Source organism: Aquila chrysaetos, chromosome 8, assembly GCF_900496995.4.
Source record: "Aquila chrysaetos chrysaetos chromosome 8, bAquChr1.4, whole genome shotgun sequence".
Taxonomy (NCBI): Eukaryota; Metazoa; Chordata; class Aves; order Accipitriformes; family Accipitridae; genus Aquila; species Aquila chrysaetos.
The window spans coordinates 41076824-41093578 of record NC_044011.1 but is presented as its reverse complement, the minus strand read 5'-3'; the positions used below and the strand labels follow the sequence as shown (position 1 = coordinate 41093578).

General features: G+C 40.3%; 1 protein-coding gene across 4 annotated transcripts in view; it reads left to right on the top strand.

The window, feature by feature from the left end:
- The window catches only part of SIK2 (salt inducible kinase 2), a 69395-nt gene extending 52944 nt beyond the window's left edge, over positions 1–16451 (top strand). For 2 of the 4 annotated variants that reach the window (XM_030021806.2, XM_030021809.1), the window contains 9 exons: positions 262–482; positions 1956–2108; positions 4569–4733; positions 8001–8229; positions 8970–9254; positions 9434–9597; positions 10669–10785; positions 11424–11515; positions 12761–16451. In XM_030021806.2, coding sequence (XP_029877666.1) covers positions 262–482; positions 1956–2108; positions 4569–4733; positions 8001–8229; positions 8970–9254; positions 9434–9597; positions 10669–10785; positions 11424–11515; positions 12761–13346 — 2012 coding nt within the window. In that variant the 3' untranslated portion in view covers positions 13347–16451. The remainder of the gene's footprint in view (positions 1–261; positions 483–1955; positions 2109–4568; positions 4734–8000; positions 8230–8969; positions 9255–9433; positions 9598–10668; positions 10786–11423; positions 11516–12760) is intronic. The other 2 variants (XM_030021808.1, XM_030021807.2) reach the window with 2 other exon arrangements.
- Positions 16452–16755: the final 304 nt, after the last annotated feature.

The window sequence follows — 16755 nt, the reverse complement described above, 5'->3', positions numbered from 1 at the left end:
ATTACCCTCATGTGGGAGCTGTGTAGAAAGAATGGCACTGTTAGCCATACCATGCATTCAGAGAAGTTGGGGTTTTGTCCATCTTAATGTGACTTTTAATCTTGTTTTGAGAGATTGTTTTAGCCTTCAGGAAATGTATTTAGCACAGAAGTTAGGTAGAAGTAAGGCAGTTTCCTGTTGTCATGCTCTGTATTGGTAGGTCTCGGGTGAAGATATGCAAGTACCACTTAACAGGTTGGTAACTTTTTTTTTTCCCAACAGAGTGTGAACACCTGATTAGAAGAATGTTGGTCCTAGACCCATCCAAACGGTTAACTATTGCTCAGATTAAGGAGCACAAGTGGATGCTTATAGAAGTTCCTGCACAGAGACCTATTCTTTATCCACCAGGAGAGGAGAATGAGCCTTCCATTGGAGAGTATAATGAGCAGGTCTTACGGCTAATGCACAGCCTTGGAATAGACCAACAGAAAACTATTGAGGTAAAATAGGCTCAAACAGGTATTTGTCCCTGGGGGGGAAGGTCTCCTGTTTTGTATTTATGACTAGAATTTACTACCTGAGTTGCTTGCAACATTCTTTATTTCAGCAGTTGTGGGGAGGGGGAAGAAAAAAAACCACTGGTGGTATATTTTACCTGGTCAGACACTAGCAAGGGCAAACATTTTAAACATGCTGTGCTGCTGCCTCCCTGTCCTACTGATGTCTCAGTCCATGCCAGCAGAGTGATCAGGAAAAGGAGAGACATCCCTCCAGAAAGTTTCCTAAAGATCTTCCCTAGCAGAGAGAAGGTGTCTGTGTTATGCAAACTGCAGGCGAAACATCGTGCAGCAGGCAGGCCCACAGACAACTTCACCTGTGTGCCAGCCACACCACATTCCAGTCCAAGGCATCCTTTGCCCATAGAGGAAAACATGTCAATGAAAAGGCAGCACCATGAGAGAAAGGATACTCCTCTGTGTCAGGAATCCAAATTAGAACCCGTGGAAAAGAATAATGTGTTCTGGTCATGTATTCCAGGAGTAGGTAGTGTTCTTCCAGTGTATTAACTATTTACTTTAATTTAAACAAGCACACATTTAAAGCAATTGCAACGTGAATTTTTTTTAAGCTAGGGGATGCAGAGAAATATAGTATGCACTATGTAAAAAATGGTGGCCCAATAGGGCTGCCTGTTAGAATGGTGATACTTGCTGCTGTTTACAGTTGGTAATTTCTAGAGATTTGTTTGTTAGCTAAGTCGATTCTTAAGCAAAGTAGTAAAATAAAGAAGCCATATTAGGTTTCACACTGTTAGATTTCCTGGGTTGGGTTGGATAAATCATTACTTGTCAAATGGAGAAGAGGAGAAATCCAAACTGAAAGTAAATTCATTTTGAACTTCTAAGAGGGTAAAAAATGAAATTCAAAAAGGAACATAAAAGCAGTAAGCAGTTGAATGTCTCTGTCCAATCCCAAATCATGCTTCTTACCAAACATAAATGCCAAGACTCTCTGTGGAGTTAACACAATCATTTCCTTTAGAATGATTGATACTTTAAACCATTGTGGAGTTTGGCAGTTTGACTACTTTCTGCTAGAAGAGGCTAGTTTCTCTACTTTGCAGAGGCTCAGTTCCCCATTGCTTCTAGTCACTTGGAATGGCCAATATATTCAAGAGGTCAGTCCTTTCTCCAGGTTCAAATTTTTGAGGGTTCAGAGTAGCACCTGAATGTTAGCTACAAGTACTGTTGCAGCCCAGAACATAGCATCCTCACCAGTGAACTAAGACTGATGCTTTTCTTTGCCTGGCATTCTGGTTTGAAACTTTCTCAATTCAGAACAACATTTGCCTACCCCACAGCCTCTTAAATATCCTCCCCGCCCCCCCCGCAATTCTTCCTTCCTGGTGTTGTAGAATATAAAAGATAATGTATATTTGGCTGCAACCACACTTCTGTGCTTCTCTTTTTCAGTCTCTGCAGAACAAGAGTTATAACCACTTTGCTGCTATCTATTACTTGTTAGTGGAAAGACTCAAATCACATCGGAGTAGCTTCCCTGTGGAACAGAGACTTGATGCTCGTCAGCGTCGGCCAAGCACCATCGCTGAGCAGACAGTAGCCAAGGTAAGGTCTCATTCCTAGCAGAGGTGGGCTTAAGACAGTGCAAGACATTCTTCTCTTTCAAAATGGGGTTTCTACATAGATTCACTTAGAATCCATTGCTGTTTTCCAATTTCTATAGTATATAGACTTGCAGTATCATTTTGGAAAGATATTTTTGGATTTGCCTCCTGTCAGAACTGTATGATGACAATCAGTTGTCTGGCATGCCTCCTCCCTGCCCCCCCCCCCCCCCACCCAAAAAAAAAAAAAAAAAAAAAAGAGTTTGGAGGGGACTGGATAAGACTTAAATGACAAAGGGAAGTTGACTGCATTCTGAAGCCCAAAATGCAAACAATGGTTTTGGCATTAATGGGTATCTGCATGGTTTAACCTTAACTCCCAGTTTATTTCCCAGTTAAAGGGAAAGTACTGTGCTTGTGTGCTTCTAGTTGGAACAGTTTCATTTTTGAGCATTTAAAATCTTTTGCTGGGAAGTCATGGGTTAAAATGTTAGAGAAATACCATTTCTGGAGACTCTGCAACACTTGGAGTATCTTTAGTGTGACTGACAAATGAGCTGTTGAATTTATGAAGAGCTGTGCTAGCATGGGGGCTAAAAGCATGCAGGCTTTACATTGTGTTATAAACATAGTCACTCTAAAGGGACCTGTTGAAAATAAAATTACTTTCTCCCCTGCTGTTCTCTAGATACGCTTTCTGTCTCCCATGAAATGAAGCATAGCAAAGAATAGTAAAGAGGTACCCAAAAGAAAATACTAGGATCAACCTATCAGGTTAAGATGCCAATTCATTGTGATATCTTAAGTACCCGATAAAAATATCATTGTCGTGAGATTCTTAATGGCTCAAGACTCAGAGATTTGTTCCTAAATAATGTCATTTCTTTTAAGATTTGCACCACTTTTTCCTCCTGTGACCCAGCAAGAGTCCAATTTCATGGGAGACTTTGCAGCACAGACACAAAACCTCTATGTGCATAGAGCCAATGTGATGACTAACTGATGAGTGATATCATGTGTATTTTATCAAGAGCGATTCTGGGTGCTCCTTACATCTGGTGCCAGCCCTTCCATTGCAGAAGGATGTCCACTTAGTATTCTCTCTAATTATACTGACTGATTCAGCACAGGCTCTAAGGCTATTCAGTCCGCTTCTTTCTTAGTAATTTTCTTCAGAAAGAAAGGTCATGTACAGTTTGTTGTGTCTTATTCCAGTAATTCTCAGATTTTTTTTTTTTTACATGTTCTTTTGTTTCATTAAGATACACAGACATTGTACAGCTTTTGATTTCTATTAATGCATAACTGGAAACATGAAAGACTTGGCCTAAGATGACTCAGATTTATCATAGTCTCAAGTAAACATTCTCTCAAGTTCACAGCCTCCTAGATACTGTATTGCTGCTGTATAGAACAAGTGCCCAGACTCCACTTCTAGGAGGAATCACAACTATGCTGCTCCTTTTTTGCTGGATCAAATTTGATTTTGGATTATGTTGAAATGAAAGTCAAATAGCTTCAGCTATGAAAACATAGGTCCAGGAACAATATGGCTGACAGATTAAAATCAGCTCTTTTCTTAGATAGTAGTTCTAATGATAGAAAGACACAGGATTCAAAAGCAGATTATTAATTATAAGATGTATTAAAAGTGGGTGGAGACAGATGAACAAGGAAGAAGAAAAAAAAAAAACTCGTAGAAGGTAGTTCTTTATTGTACTAAATTCTTGTACTTCATAGCCGCATTACCACTTTTTCCTCAGGACTGCAAGCAATCTTGCAGTTATCCTGAGTAACAAGATAATTTGTTTTCACACACGGTGGCACCACAGGCATCTGTATAAGGCTGCTTGTTTCCTTTTGGACAGGCAAGTTGTGTGGATATTGCACTTCAGGAAATTAAGGTTAAGAAATAGTGAAAACCACTGTTTTCCTAATTGTGCCATGCTTGCCTTCCCTGAGGCACACCTCTCCCTTCAACAGTGCTCCCTCTGTTGAAATACCTTCTTTTAGATCCAGCCTGCTCTATTCTTTCTCATGCTTTTTCCTATAGGAATCAGTGCATATTAGAAAAGGCGCTGAAACTAGCCCTATGCCTCACGGTAATATTATTAAGGGGTTTTGTACTGAATATAAAAAGGAATTCTAGCATGTCAGAAGTTGGAGGGCACCAAAGGGTCCCAAACACTGTCTTTACTGCTAGTAAGTGCTCAGCTTCACTAAGCAGCTGGCTTAATGATGTTTGGGGTTTGGTATGTGTTTGTGTGGTTTGGGGGGGGGGGGGGGGTATTTTTTTTAAAGTCTAAAGACTAAGAATGTAATTCATCAAGAATGAGGAAATAAATCTTATACTTCTGCTGCTTCAGAAATGGACTAGGTATTGTTTATTTTTAATTTGTGACTGTGTGTTGTTTTCTACCTAAAATTGTTCTGGTTTTGGAGTTCTTAAAATCTTTTTTAGGCACAAGCTGTGGTACCCTCAGTTAACTTGCATTCACAAAATGCAAGGTTGTTGCAGTCTCCAGGTCTTCCCTCAGCTTCAGGAGCAGAAGCCTTTTCATTCCCTCCATCCAACTGCCAGGGAGAGACAGCATTTATGGAGGAAGAAAGAGTTGAGACACCAAAGGTACAGGTTAAAATCACCCTAGTGTTTTGTCAGAAATCATTAAGACTAAAAAATATTGTTGCCTTTTAAATGACTGCCTAGTAAAAGCACAGCTAGTGATAGTAGCTGTAGATCTTCAATAATTAATTGAAGACCAGTTCCTTCTGACAGGGTAGAGTTCATCATCCTAGCACAAAGCACTGTGGAGTCAGGGCCAGAGCATTTGCTAATCCAAACTAATGTCACTTCATTGACCTTAATATGCCTCCTGTGCTTTGACACTTGCAGGTAGCTGAGCTGGAGAACCCTGCTGCTTCTCTCTGCTTTCAGTAGCCTTTTTGTCAAAGAACCAATGTTCTCAACATGCTTCTAGGCACTTACTCTTAAGCATAGGCTGTCCCTGAAACTCTGGTCTCCAGCAAGTTCTCATTCCTGGGTAACCTCTCAGGATTGACAGCATGTCAAATACAAAGACCTTTAGTATCTGAACACTTGATTTGTGCATTTCTTGTACTAGCTGGACAAAACACATTGTGCCTGTCTCCCTAAATGTAAGTATTCTCTGAGTGTCAGAGTTCTAGGTATTCCAGATTCTTTCTACTTTTCCCTTGCATATAACTTTAAACAGCTGTGTCTTTTTGATCACTAATCTGCCTCTTGTGTTACTTGCTTACATTCCAATCTTACCACGCTGTCATTTGTAAAAGAAAAATCAACCTAAAACAGTAGCTGGTTTTTTTTCTTCTCAAATGTATTTTTAAAAGCCCTGATGAAGACTCCTCAGATATAGCTTCAAATATAAAGGGTTCACTGCTGAGTATCTACAGTAACCTACTCAGCTACTCATCCAAAAATTCAGACAAATGAGAACAGGAAGGTATAATGGAACCTTAACCATAAGCTTCCATTGCCAGCTAAAGCGATTAAAATACCATGCACCCAAAATTCTGTATCTCTGCCAGTTTCATAATAAGCTAGCCAAAAGAGTTACATTTTTGTTAATTTTTTGTTGAATAGTAAATACCCAGCAGGACCTTCTGACTGTCAAAAACTATTAGAACTGCAGCATCTCAAATAGGTTGTAGCAGTTCTCAGCTAGGCCATTTCTGTAACTAGAAACGCCTGTAAAATCTTCACTGGAGACCATATAAAATTGCAGCTCCAGCCAATAGGTTTTGTTTCCTGTAATCAGACTGGAAGACTTTGTGTAGGCTTTCCCCACCTCCCCAGTTAACAGACTTAACTGAACTCAACTAACAGGATGTGATGGCTCCACAGCCTTACAAATGTATGGTTACAGCTTAAGTGTCTGAAGGGAGCTACAGTCTGATCCATTTTGCCATTCAACTTTGAGGTCTGTGACAATACTCTGCAGGGTAGCAAAGAATAAGTGAAACGCATGTGGGTTAGCCGTTAGAGCTTTTGTGAGGAAGGGGAAATAGCTTAAAAGAAGTATATTATTATTGTCATGAAACTTCTGTTGTTCTCTCATATCACATCACATTATAATTTTAATTCCAGCATATTGTATTTTGCCTGGTGCCAGCTAGGGGTTTGACTTCATGCTTGCCATTTTGAAGCTTTTATTGCTGACTTACTGGTTAGTTACCAATGCTAAGAGTGTGGCCCTGGATCCTCATCACTGTTTTAAGTAACTCCTTGTGTGGTCTCTTACAGCTGGAAAGCAAAAGGCAGTTCAAAGACATTTGGAAATTAAAATAAACTTTATTTTGCATCCCCCTTTGCTTTTATAGATGCTGTTTGGACAGAGTAGACCAACAAATGGTGACAACAGTGAGGTGTCAAATCACAATCGACTTGGGAATATTCAGTGTCTTAAGTATTATAGAACATGTCTGCTAAAGACTTCCAAGCTCCGATCCATGTGCCATGGTAAACTGTAGAGAGCCAACTGCCCACATGGCATTGGTTCTCTTTTTCCTTTCCAGCAGTTCACTAAATAGTATTTCCACTGCTTTTGCTGCCAGATCAGTAGAAGGCATTTGAATAGGAGTCACAAATGGAAAATAAGGTGTGCAAGAAATTAAGCCTAAAGATATAATCCATTTAATTAAAATAGAGGCAGCAGATACAGGATTTTCCTGTGCAAGCATCATCATTTTACTGATGCTCAAAATATTTATAGCTATTTCTTGATACTGCTTTAAATATTTTCCTAGAATACTACCATATAGTCTGCTTGCAAGACCATTTGTTAACAGCTACTCTTAATGCAGTGAAACTTCTTTCCAGACACACTTGTTTTTGAAATACTGAAGAACTTGGAAGAAAGTTCAGGAATGGTTCAGTCAACAGTTTACATAAAATCACCTGTAACAGTGCCAGGTTTTATGCTAAATGAACATGTTGTTTCATCCATATTTTACCCAACCTGATCCTACCAAAATGGTAGGAGTGACTTGTGCAACAGGACACTAATTAGAGCTTCAAAGGTATTCCAGAACAGAATACCCACCCCAAAACTGCATGACATGCAGGCCATGGTCTTCAAAACACAAGCCATTGCATATGGCAAAGAATTAGTTAAGGCACAGAAGGATTCAGGACAAACTGATTCAGAGAATAAAAACAGAATTAAAATCCTAGGAGTATTTTAGGTTGGAAAGGTACCTCTAAAGGCCCTCTAGTCCAACCTCCTGCTAAAAGCAGGTCTAACATGAAAGCTAGATGAGGTTGCTCAGAGCTTTTTCAAGTTGAGTGAACCCAAGGAGGGGGATTCCACAGCCTTTCTAGGCAAGCTTTGTTTGCAGAGGAGCACCATCAATCAAGTGGACTTTTGCTGGAAAGGGTGTATTTAATGTATTATTCTTGGAACACGTCTCTGCAAGAATGCTGCAGAATTAAATACAAGACTATTTTTTCTTAGAGCTTATCTGAGCATGATAAATGAGCACAATAGGTATAGTAAGGGGAAACAACATTCCAGAAGTATTTTATCTTTGTGACTAAGCTGGCAAAGGTTTTTAATAACTCTTTTAAAAAAAAAAAAGCAGCCCTGGAGAACATACTACTGTGGAAATAAGAATATTTATATTTAGGGAGTTGAGTACTAAGAGAACGTTAGTGGTGATCTTACCTGGAGGGATTTGTTTGTCACATACAATTCTTAACAAGTCTTACTTAACTCAGTAGATTATAGGGAGGTTCATGCATTTTAAATATCCAGGCTGCCTTCACTCTACATGATAGGCAGAGATTTCCTGCACTTTGGGGTGATGCTCTGTGTACATAATTGAAAGATGTCCATCTTCTCCTTGTGCCATTTAGGTAAATGGGTGCCTGCTAGATCCTGTACCTCCTGTGGTGATTAGGAAAGGATGCCAATCACTGCCTACCACCATGATGGAAACTTCTATTGATGAAGGAATAGAGACAGAAGGCGAGTCAGAAGATGACCCTGCACAGGCATTTGCAGCCCTCCAAGCAGCTCGCTGTGGGAAGCGACGTCACACTCTGGCAGAAGTTACCAACCAGCTGGTGATGATGCCAGGCACAGGTACAGAAGTTAGTACAGACATCTCAAAGTTCATTTCCTGCTCTCAGCACTCAATCTAATAAGCCCAGGATGAAAACACTAGGTTTTAAGAGTGACAAGTACAAGACAGAGTTTCTTAGTTTTATTACTTAGCATTTGCTGTAATGGCCAAAGGGAAAAAAAACCACAACAAAATACCCCCAAACTGGATGCACAGACAGTATAAAACTAATGCAGCAAATACACAGCTGGCCACAGACATGTACAACCCCAATAGCATCTGGTAAATTCTGGCAGGTTGGCTTGTTCTTTTTCACATAACTAAATGTCCCCAAATTATTCACCCCCTAAAGATGTGCTGGCAGAAGAGGACAGTGGGGAAACAAAAACCTCTGAATTCTCGGGTATTCCAAAACCAGCAAGATGACCAAGCCTTTCAGGTCACACTACAGTCTTGTCAGGAATATCTATGGGGAGGAAAAAAACAACCAACCAAACCACTGAATGATCTTCAAACAAGCAAGTGAACACCATCTGCATAGCACCTTATTGCTGCAATAATGCGAAAGCCAGTAGCAAGTCCCCATTCTGGTACTGCAATTGTTAAATTACAATTACTTTATGAAACTTGATTTTTTTTGTTTCATTTCCTCTAAGACAGTCACTGTTGGCAGGAATAGCTTGAGCCTGTGGCAATTCCTTTGCTTTGCTAAATTTTTGCTGCACTTTCCTTTTATTCTGGCTTTTGGTTTTTGTCACAGGGAAAGTCTACTCATTGGATGAAAACTCATCTCTGGGCAGTATTGATTCAGAGTATGACATGGGATCCATTCAGAGAGATATTAAATTCCTGGAAGACACCCCTTCCTTGAAAGAAATAGTACTAACTAACCAACAAGCACCCAGAATGACAACACCTTTCATAGGTTTGAGACCTGCCAATCCAGCCATGCAGGCACTCACTTCCCAAAAGCGAGAGACCCACAACCGCTCTCCTGTCAGTTTCCGAGAGGGGCGTAGAGCTTCTGACACATCCCTCACACAAGGTAATTATACTATTGTCATGACACATTATACCTAGACATGGTAGTAAAAATACTCCATACACAGAAGCACCAAGCCACCTTGTGACTTGGTTCTTACTCAGCTTATCTCATGTTTGCTGTGCTAACCAGATATAAATTAACTGATTTTCTGACAAGGGTTTTGCTCAACTCTTCTCCAGGAATTGTAGCATTTAGACAGCACCTCCAGAATCTGGCACGAACCAAAGGAATCCTGGAACTGAACAAAGTCCAGTTGCTGTATGAACAGATGGGATCAGAAGAACCACCTTCTCTGACATCAACTGCCACCCAGTTGCAGGACCTCATTAATAGTCCTCCACAGGTACTTAAACCAGAAATCAAGCTCCATCTTTTAGGTGTTAATGCTTTGGGACTGATAAGGAGAAGATAAGGTTTTCCAGAGATCTGAGAAGAGCTAACTTACAGATAAAGTTACCTCTTCTCCTTTCCATCTTCTGCAGAATAGAAAATGGGCATTTGCAGGCTAGCCTTTACCATCCTCATGGGGTCAGTGATATGGCCCTGTTAGCTTTCCAAATCCAAAATTTTATTACTACTTTTAATCTGAAGGATTTTTTAGATTTAACAAAGCCCAATAACATCTCTCCCTGTTGGAGTTGGTCTGGTATAGTTGTAAGAAGTGCAAAAGCAGAGCGATAAGTTAGCCTGATTGGCATAGTAAAATGCTGAATACCTTCTACCAGCTCCCTAGTTACTTGTTTCAAATGGAACAGGTCACAGCAAACAGGAATAAGTTTCTGTTAAACCCCAGGAATAAAACTGGTAAGAAGTACACAGGCACTGTAAGCACCTAATGTTCCAGGTGAAGCCTGCCATTCCTAGAGCTCCAGCTGTTACTTTCTGACTGCTGGAAAACTTCAGTTCTGACAACCACAAAGTTGTAATGTTTTCACAAGAATTTCTCACTTGATGTAAACATGCTACAGTGCTCATAGTATTCTTATAACAATAACTCACTCCCCTCCCATGTCAGCATTCTCCAGCTTGCCAGAGGTGCCTACTCCATGCATATCCTCTTCACCACTATTGAAAGCTTTTCACCTTCTGTTTTGAAGCTGTGAAATGAGAGCTGCACAAAAGCACATTCAGAGTTTGGATGGTTTTCTAACCCTGTACATTTACTATTTCAGAGGGCAAGTCAGAAAATACATTATATATTAATATCATTCTAGTTACAGATCTAAGCCCTTGCCATTTTGCAGCACAGATAGCTTTGTAATTTAGGCTCCTCACCATGCAGGGAAAGTGGTGAGTGACACCAGAGCACAGTCCATATGGCAACTATGAAACCTGTCAGGGGAAATCCTTAAAGAACGGGTTGAGGCAGAAAAGCCTTTTATGGGGATGAAACTTGTTCCTCTTCTCTCTGCAGGAGGAAGCATCTCAGCAGCAGCAGGAAGCTGCCTCTGCTTTCCCTAATGGTGCACATCCCCCATTATTATCCAGGCGGCAGAGCTTAGAAACACAGTACTTACAACAGAGGCTCCAGGTATCATACCTCCCTTCCACTGAATTAAACAAGCTGCTGTTACTACACAGCAGACTAGCCTTTTAGATCTTATTACTCAGGAAAATCAGTCAAAGGCTAAATTAGCGGAGAACAACTGAATTTGAAGTTATGCTGTTTTTTTCTTTTGTCAGACACTGACCCTAATTATGCAAAAAGTATACTATATTACTGCTGTTTTCCTACTCAGTCTGTTACTGTATAGTAATACTTATTATCTGTGTTGCACCCCATAAAGGTTATGCATCACCATCTGAGGAGCCACTTCTGGCCCCCTGGGGCTTACTGTTCCCTCCCTCCCTTTTTTAAACCAATTTTCATATAGCTTTAGTTTATAAAAAACTTTTTTCCAGCTTTCAGCTTCTCTTTCACTTGGGAAGAAATTTTTCTATGGATTTTTATCATACAATCTATCATGCAAAGATATTCTTTGTCTAAGGGTTAGAAGGCAATAAGCAGTAGTGGCTGTGGTTTTAGATAGTAAGTAGCTCTATTGACAGCTGCTGAAAATGGAGCTGGGCAGCTACACTGTCATAAAGGTGGACAATCTTCTTTCACTTGCTTTCTAGACTAATGCATTAAATCAAATGCAATTTAAAACAGCATTGCTTTTCTTGCAGAAAACCACTCTGCTATCAAAAGCTCAGAATACTTGCCAGCTATACTGCAAAGAATTGCCCCGGAGTCTGGAACAGCAGTTACAGGAACACAGGTAAGAAGCTTTCAAGCTATGCAGATATATTATTTATTCTTACTCTCAAGAGTAATAAAAGAACTGGAACAATATTTGTCCATTTAGAAATTCTTTGGAAAAGGAAACTTTCACTTTAAAATTTGTAAGGACAACAGTCCTGCCATGTGTTCACAAATTTCTGTGCTATGAGCTCTTTATCAGCTAACACTACTAGGGTGCAGGTAAACTGCAAATACCTGCATGCTTCATTTAGTGCTAATGGGTGTATAGAAGCATAGGAGGAAGCTACCCTACTACTTACCTTGTTGTACTTAATTTCACCCTCATCCTCTCAACCACCCACTGTTTATAACCTACATATTGCAGTATTTATCGTAAGTCAGAACATGGATCATCTATTTCTGCCAGCTGCATGTGGTCTGGAACAAAAGGACTGAGGAGCAGAGGTATAAAATTACTAGATTTCCAGAAAGCATGCAAACTGTAATTACTTTTTAGCTTATGGCCACTCCTGACAACTGTAGAGTTGATTAATCCTAATCAAGAATTTAACTAACAGTACTGAGAGCAGCTTGGTGCACTTTAAGAATAGAAGGTCTGCATAGAGAAATAAGCTGGGAAGCAATAGATTCATTTTCTGAACTCTATTGGCTTGCATCAGTAGTAGGCTTCCTATTTCTGCATGCTTTGGGAATTGGCTGGCAGGAGACCTCCAATTTGTCATATCACAGGAATTTGTCAAACGTAGCTACAACCTTGTGTTGTGTTGTAAATTGTACTGTTTGTAGCGAGTCAAAAACATGGAGTTTCATAAAAGTTCATAGGGAGCAGTGCAGTTCAGAGAAAAAGAATATGGGGGGAAGGAGACTTTCTTCATTTGCATTAGTAGCCAGTGATACTCAAGTCAGCTCCCAAGTTCCACAGCGCAGTGAAGAGCAGGCTTGAAATACAAATACAATACATCTTATTCTTAGCAAACAAAGTTAAATGGTGCATGGGGTTAACTTAATTGCACAGGAGAAATTCACTAGGGGATTAAAAATGTTAGCAAAAGGTGGTCTACAAACTGAGCCTCTGTACATTTGCTGAAAGGTGAAGATTCTGGTCTGCTGTAAAATTTAATAAACAAGATTGCCCAGGAATCTTCCAGTTCTGTACTTCACTCCCTGCTGGAACTGTTTGAGTGAGTAGCATGCAGGACTCATGCTAGCACCTTAACACTTCAGAAGGTGAAAATAATTGCTGTTTATGTCCTTGATTCAGGCTGCATCAGAAGAGGCTCTTTCTCCAGAAGCAGTCCCAGCTGCAGGCCTATTTTAACCAGATGCAAATAGCTGAGAGTTCATACCCAAGGTCAAGTCAACTGCCACTTTCATGCCAGGAGGAGCAGCAACAGCAGCAGCAGCAATCAACCCAGTTCAGCCTGCAGCAGCCTCTGAGCCCTGTGATGGAGCCTTCCTCAGAACAAATGCAATATGACCCCTTCCTCAGTCAATACCAGAAGGTACAGCTGGATCCACTGCCACCCTCCCAGATCACCAGCTCATCACGCTTGTCACCACCTGTTCAGGTGCAGCAGCCACCACAGTCTTTACAATATTCATATCAGACTTGTGAATTGCCTGTTGTCACCTCTTCTGAGCCAGACTACCCAGATCAGTGCCAGTATTCCATGGACCCAGTACAACAGAGCAGTGTAGCATTGCCTGACAGCCAGAGCAGCTCAGCATCTCATGAGTCCCAGTCAAACTATGATGCATTATCCCTGTCGGAATTGCCTGGACTCTTTGATTGTGAAATGATGGAGACTGTAGATCCCCAGCACAGTGGCTATGTCCTGGTGAATTAATACCATGGGGTGACTAACATGAGAGTAGAAGAAAGGACAAATGGAGAAGCATGTGAATTTTTGGTTTTTTGTTCCTACCCCAAAGTTCATGGTAATTTCTTAACCCTTGAATTAACAGGGGAACTAAAAATCCACCTGACTGGAAAAAAAGGAGGTGGTGAGAAGTGTTTGGCCATTAGCTCCTCTTGCTGGTGGCAGGGGCTAGAGAACAGATTGTGCCGTTTCATCCCACAAAGAACTAGTTTGCATAGGAGGCAAAAAAAGTGACTTTTAGAGGAAGGAAACAGCCCCTTCTAAAAAAAATTTCGGGAGTTTGTCAAGCATTCATCTAACATTCACTTGGAGAAACAAGAATGAGTGCACAATGTGTTGTACTTCTTGGCAATAAAAGCAATAGGTTTTCATTTAAATTCAGGGTAGATTTGGGTCTGCACTGATGGCAACTGTAATACTCTTGAAACAGTAGTATGACGTGGAATTAAAGGAAAGTTGCACTTTGGCATCCAATTGCTGGTTAAGCTACTGATCTGGAACTACTCCAAGGTAAGTCTTTGAGACCACCAGGCATCTCAGGCAGCCTCCACTTCCTCCTGCTAGCAAGTAAACAGTATTTCCCAAGCCTGCCAAGGAACTCTTAATTGTCCACCAAGGGAAGCTTCTGGATCTCTGCTAAGTGACATCTTGACTTTGTCAAAAGATACCTGGAACTGACACAGGGCACCACAGTGGTTTGTAGAGACCTCTGGGTGGGGATCAGAATACTAAAGGATAAAGGATTAGCTAACAGAGAGATAGAAGGTAAGAAGTACCATGAGAAAAATCAAGAGCTGTAGCCAATGGCATTCAAAAAAAAAAAAAAATCCACCTGGGTGGCTTTTGAAATCAACCCTTTCTTGCAGGCAGGCCTTTGTGGAGGGCTCTGTCTTGGAGAAGTTCCGATCACTGGAAAGGATCCATCTGTCCTTCTGTTGCATTTTAAAAACAAGCAAACAAACTGTGTTTTGAATTTGCAGTATGTGTTGCTGGTGGTTTATTGAGCTTTGTATATTTGGACAATTATTTAGGGTTTTAGAACTTAAGGATAAAAACAATGAGCTTAAAAAAAAAACACACCCCTGTGAAGTGATAGTGCTGTGCCTTTTTCAGTTCTTTATCAGCCTATATGCTTTTTTCTGAAGCAAGTAGACAATACCCCATTTATATCCTTGCTATAGCCAAAGTCCCTTCAGAGCACATGTTCCACCATGTGGAACATTATGTTTAACTTTCTTAGTGTTTTGATTGCTCATGTATATATAACATTGAAAGTATTACAGCAATATTTAGCATCACGAACTGTTGATGTATCAACCATTTCAAGAAATACTAAACTCAACAAGCAGTTTGTGTCTCCAGAAATTTCAGCCATGAAATGCAAGTCATAGGAGGATTGTTTAGGAATCTGCAGAAAGCTTAGATCTCTAGTTTGGGTTTTGGCTCTAGCCTTTAAGTATTGTGGGACATTACAGGATGATAGACAACCAAGGCTCACAGCTAGACAGTTCAGCCCTCTTCTGAGCAAACATTAAGCACAATTGCAGATTCATTAAAGCACAAAGAATGGCAGAGAAACTGTGCTGGTCACTTATGTAGAAACCACCACTCTTTGCTGGGAAGTTTGGTGAGCCAAGGTCTTTGATTCTACAAATAATGAGGGGGTGCAGAAAGGTGGATAATCAGCCAGGCTTTACAGCAATAAGACCACATTTAAATGTGGAATAGTAGGACTTCAGTCACTGCATTGTAGGCTGTGTGAAGGAGGGAAGGGTTTAAACAACTGACAGAAGGCACCTTGCTTCCTGTGTACTACAAATAGAGAGATAACTCCTGTTGCTTTGTAGCCTACTCTGATATTTGTCCAGTTGTGCAGCTGGACTCAATCTGTAAGTGCTCAGCTTCTACCTCTGATATCACAGTGATTCTCAAGGCATCAGAAAAGCACAGTTTAAAGAACAGAGATCACATCCATACACTACTTATGTGATGCAAGATAAAGAGGGCTAGAAAGCTCTACTGTAAATAGCTGAGATGATAGAAAAGGTTTTTATTGTGTAGTTTCCCTTTAATAGGAAACTCATCTGACAGAGTAAATAGCTATGGAACACAGAAACCCCTATGACACCTTCAGTGACTAACAAAGGGAAGGGAAACAGCTTGACAAATACTGCAGCATAACAGACCAGGCATTTCACTACTCCAAAAAAAGAAAAAGAGGTTCCTGTCCTTTCATTCCTTCTTCCCTACCCCACAGCATAATAAACACTTTCTGGTATTTTAATATCTGACCAAGCACTCAAGGAACTATGCAGTGAGAACTGCTAATAGGACACACAATACCTATGGAGACAGGCCCAGTTCTGCTCCAGGAGCTGGGTTACTGCCATAACTATAACCACTTCCTTCCCCATCCAGCTTTAGGATACTGTACATTTCAGGACTTGAAGATAAAAATAATTCTGTTCTTGAGTTCTGCCATTCATTTATCAGGATGTGCCAACTAGTCTAAGCTCATTTGAGCTTTGCAGTGCTGGTAAAAGGGGGAAGCTACAATGTTTTTTAATGTAGTTTAGACTGACTCTTCCCCTCAAGCATATTTAACATTTCATGTAATTTCCTTTAAGCCAATTAGAATAAAAGGCTTCTAATGCCTTCTAATACAGCAGACTATCCATTGGGCACCCCCTTCATACTACTTTGAAGTGGCTTTTTTCTTCAAATCCATTATGTCTAACATTAGAGAACTGTGTACACTACTGTTAGAATTATAATTATTAGCTTTATTATCTTGTATTACTCCTTTGAAGAGACTTTGGTGTGATGTATATGGGGTAAAAATTTCATATGGAGAAAAGTGCAATATGTGTGTGTGTGTGGTACGTTCTTTAATGTATTTTTTTAAGGAGTTAGAGGGTTTAGTCTCTGCTTTGGGATAAATGCACTAGTTTTGTGAGCTCCAGTTTGGTAAGTTCATCTGTAGTATTTACATGCAACTGATATGCTGGACTCTGTAAAGCAATTACAGTGTATTAATACAAAATAAAGAGTATGTTGCATTTCATTTTTAAATATCTAGTGAGCTGAAGCAGCCCCTGCTGCTGTTGTGTTCTTAGTGGCCTCATGTATTATATTGAGGTTATTTTCTCTCTGAGGCACCAAGTTACAAATGACAAGAAAATGAACATCTACTGCAAAGGCTGGATTTGCTAGACTGAAGTTTGCTTCCTCTCGTTTTGATATACTTGGGGTAGTTGATACCACTGACTTTTGAAGGCAAATATGAATGGGGACAGAATATTCTAATAGCTTCAACAAAAAAAGCTGCATTTCTTTACTGCCTGCTATGCCTTGGAACGTCAAACACTGCAGGAAC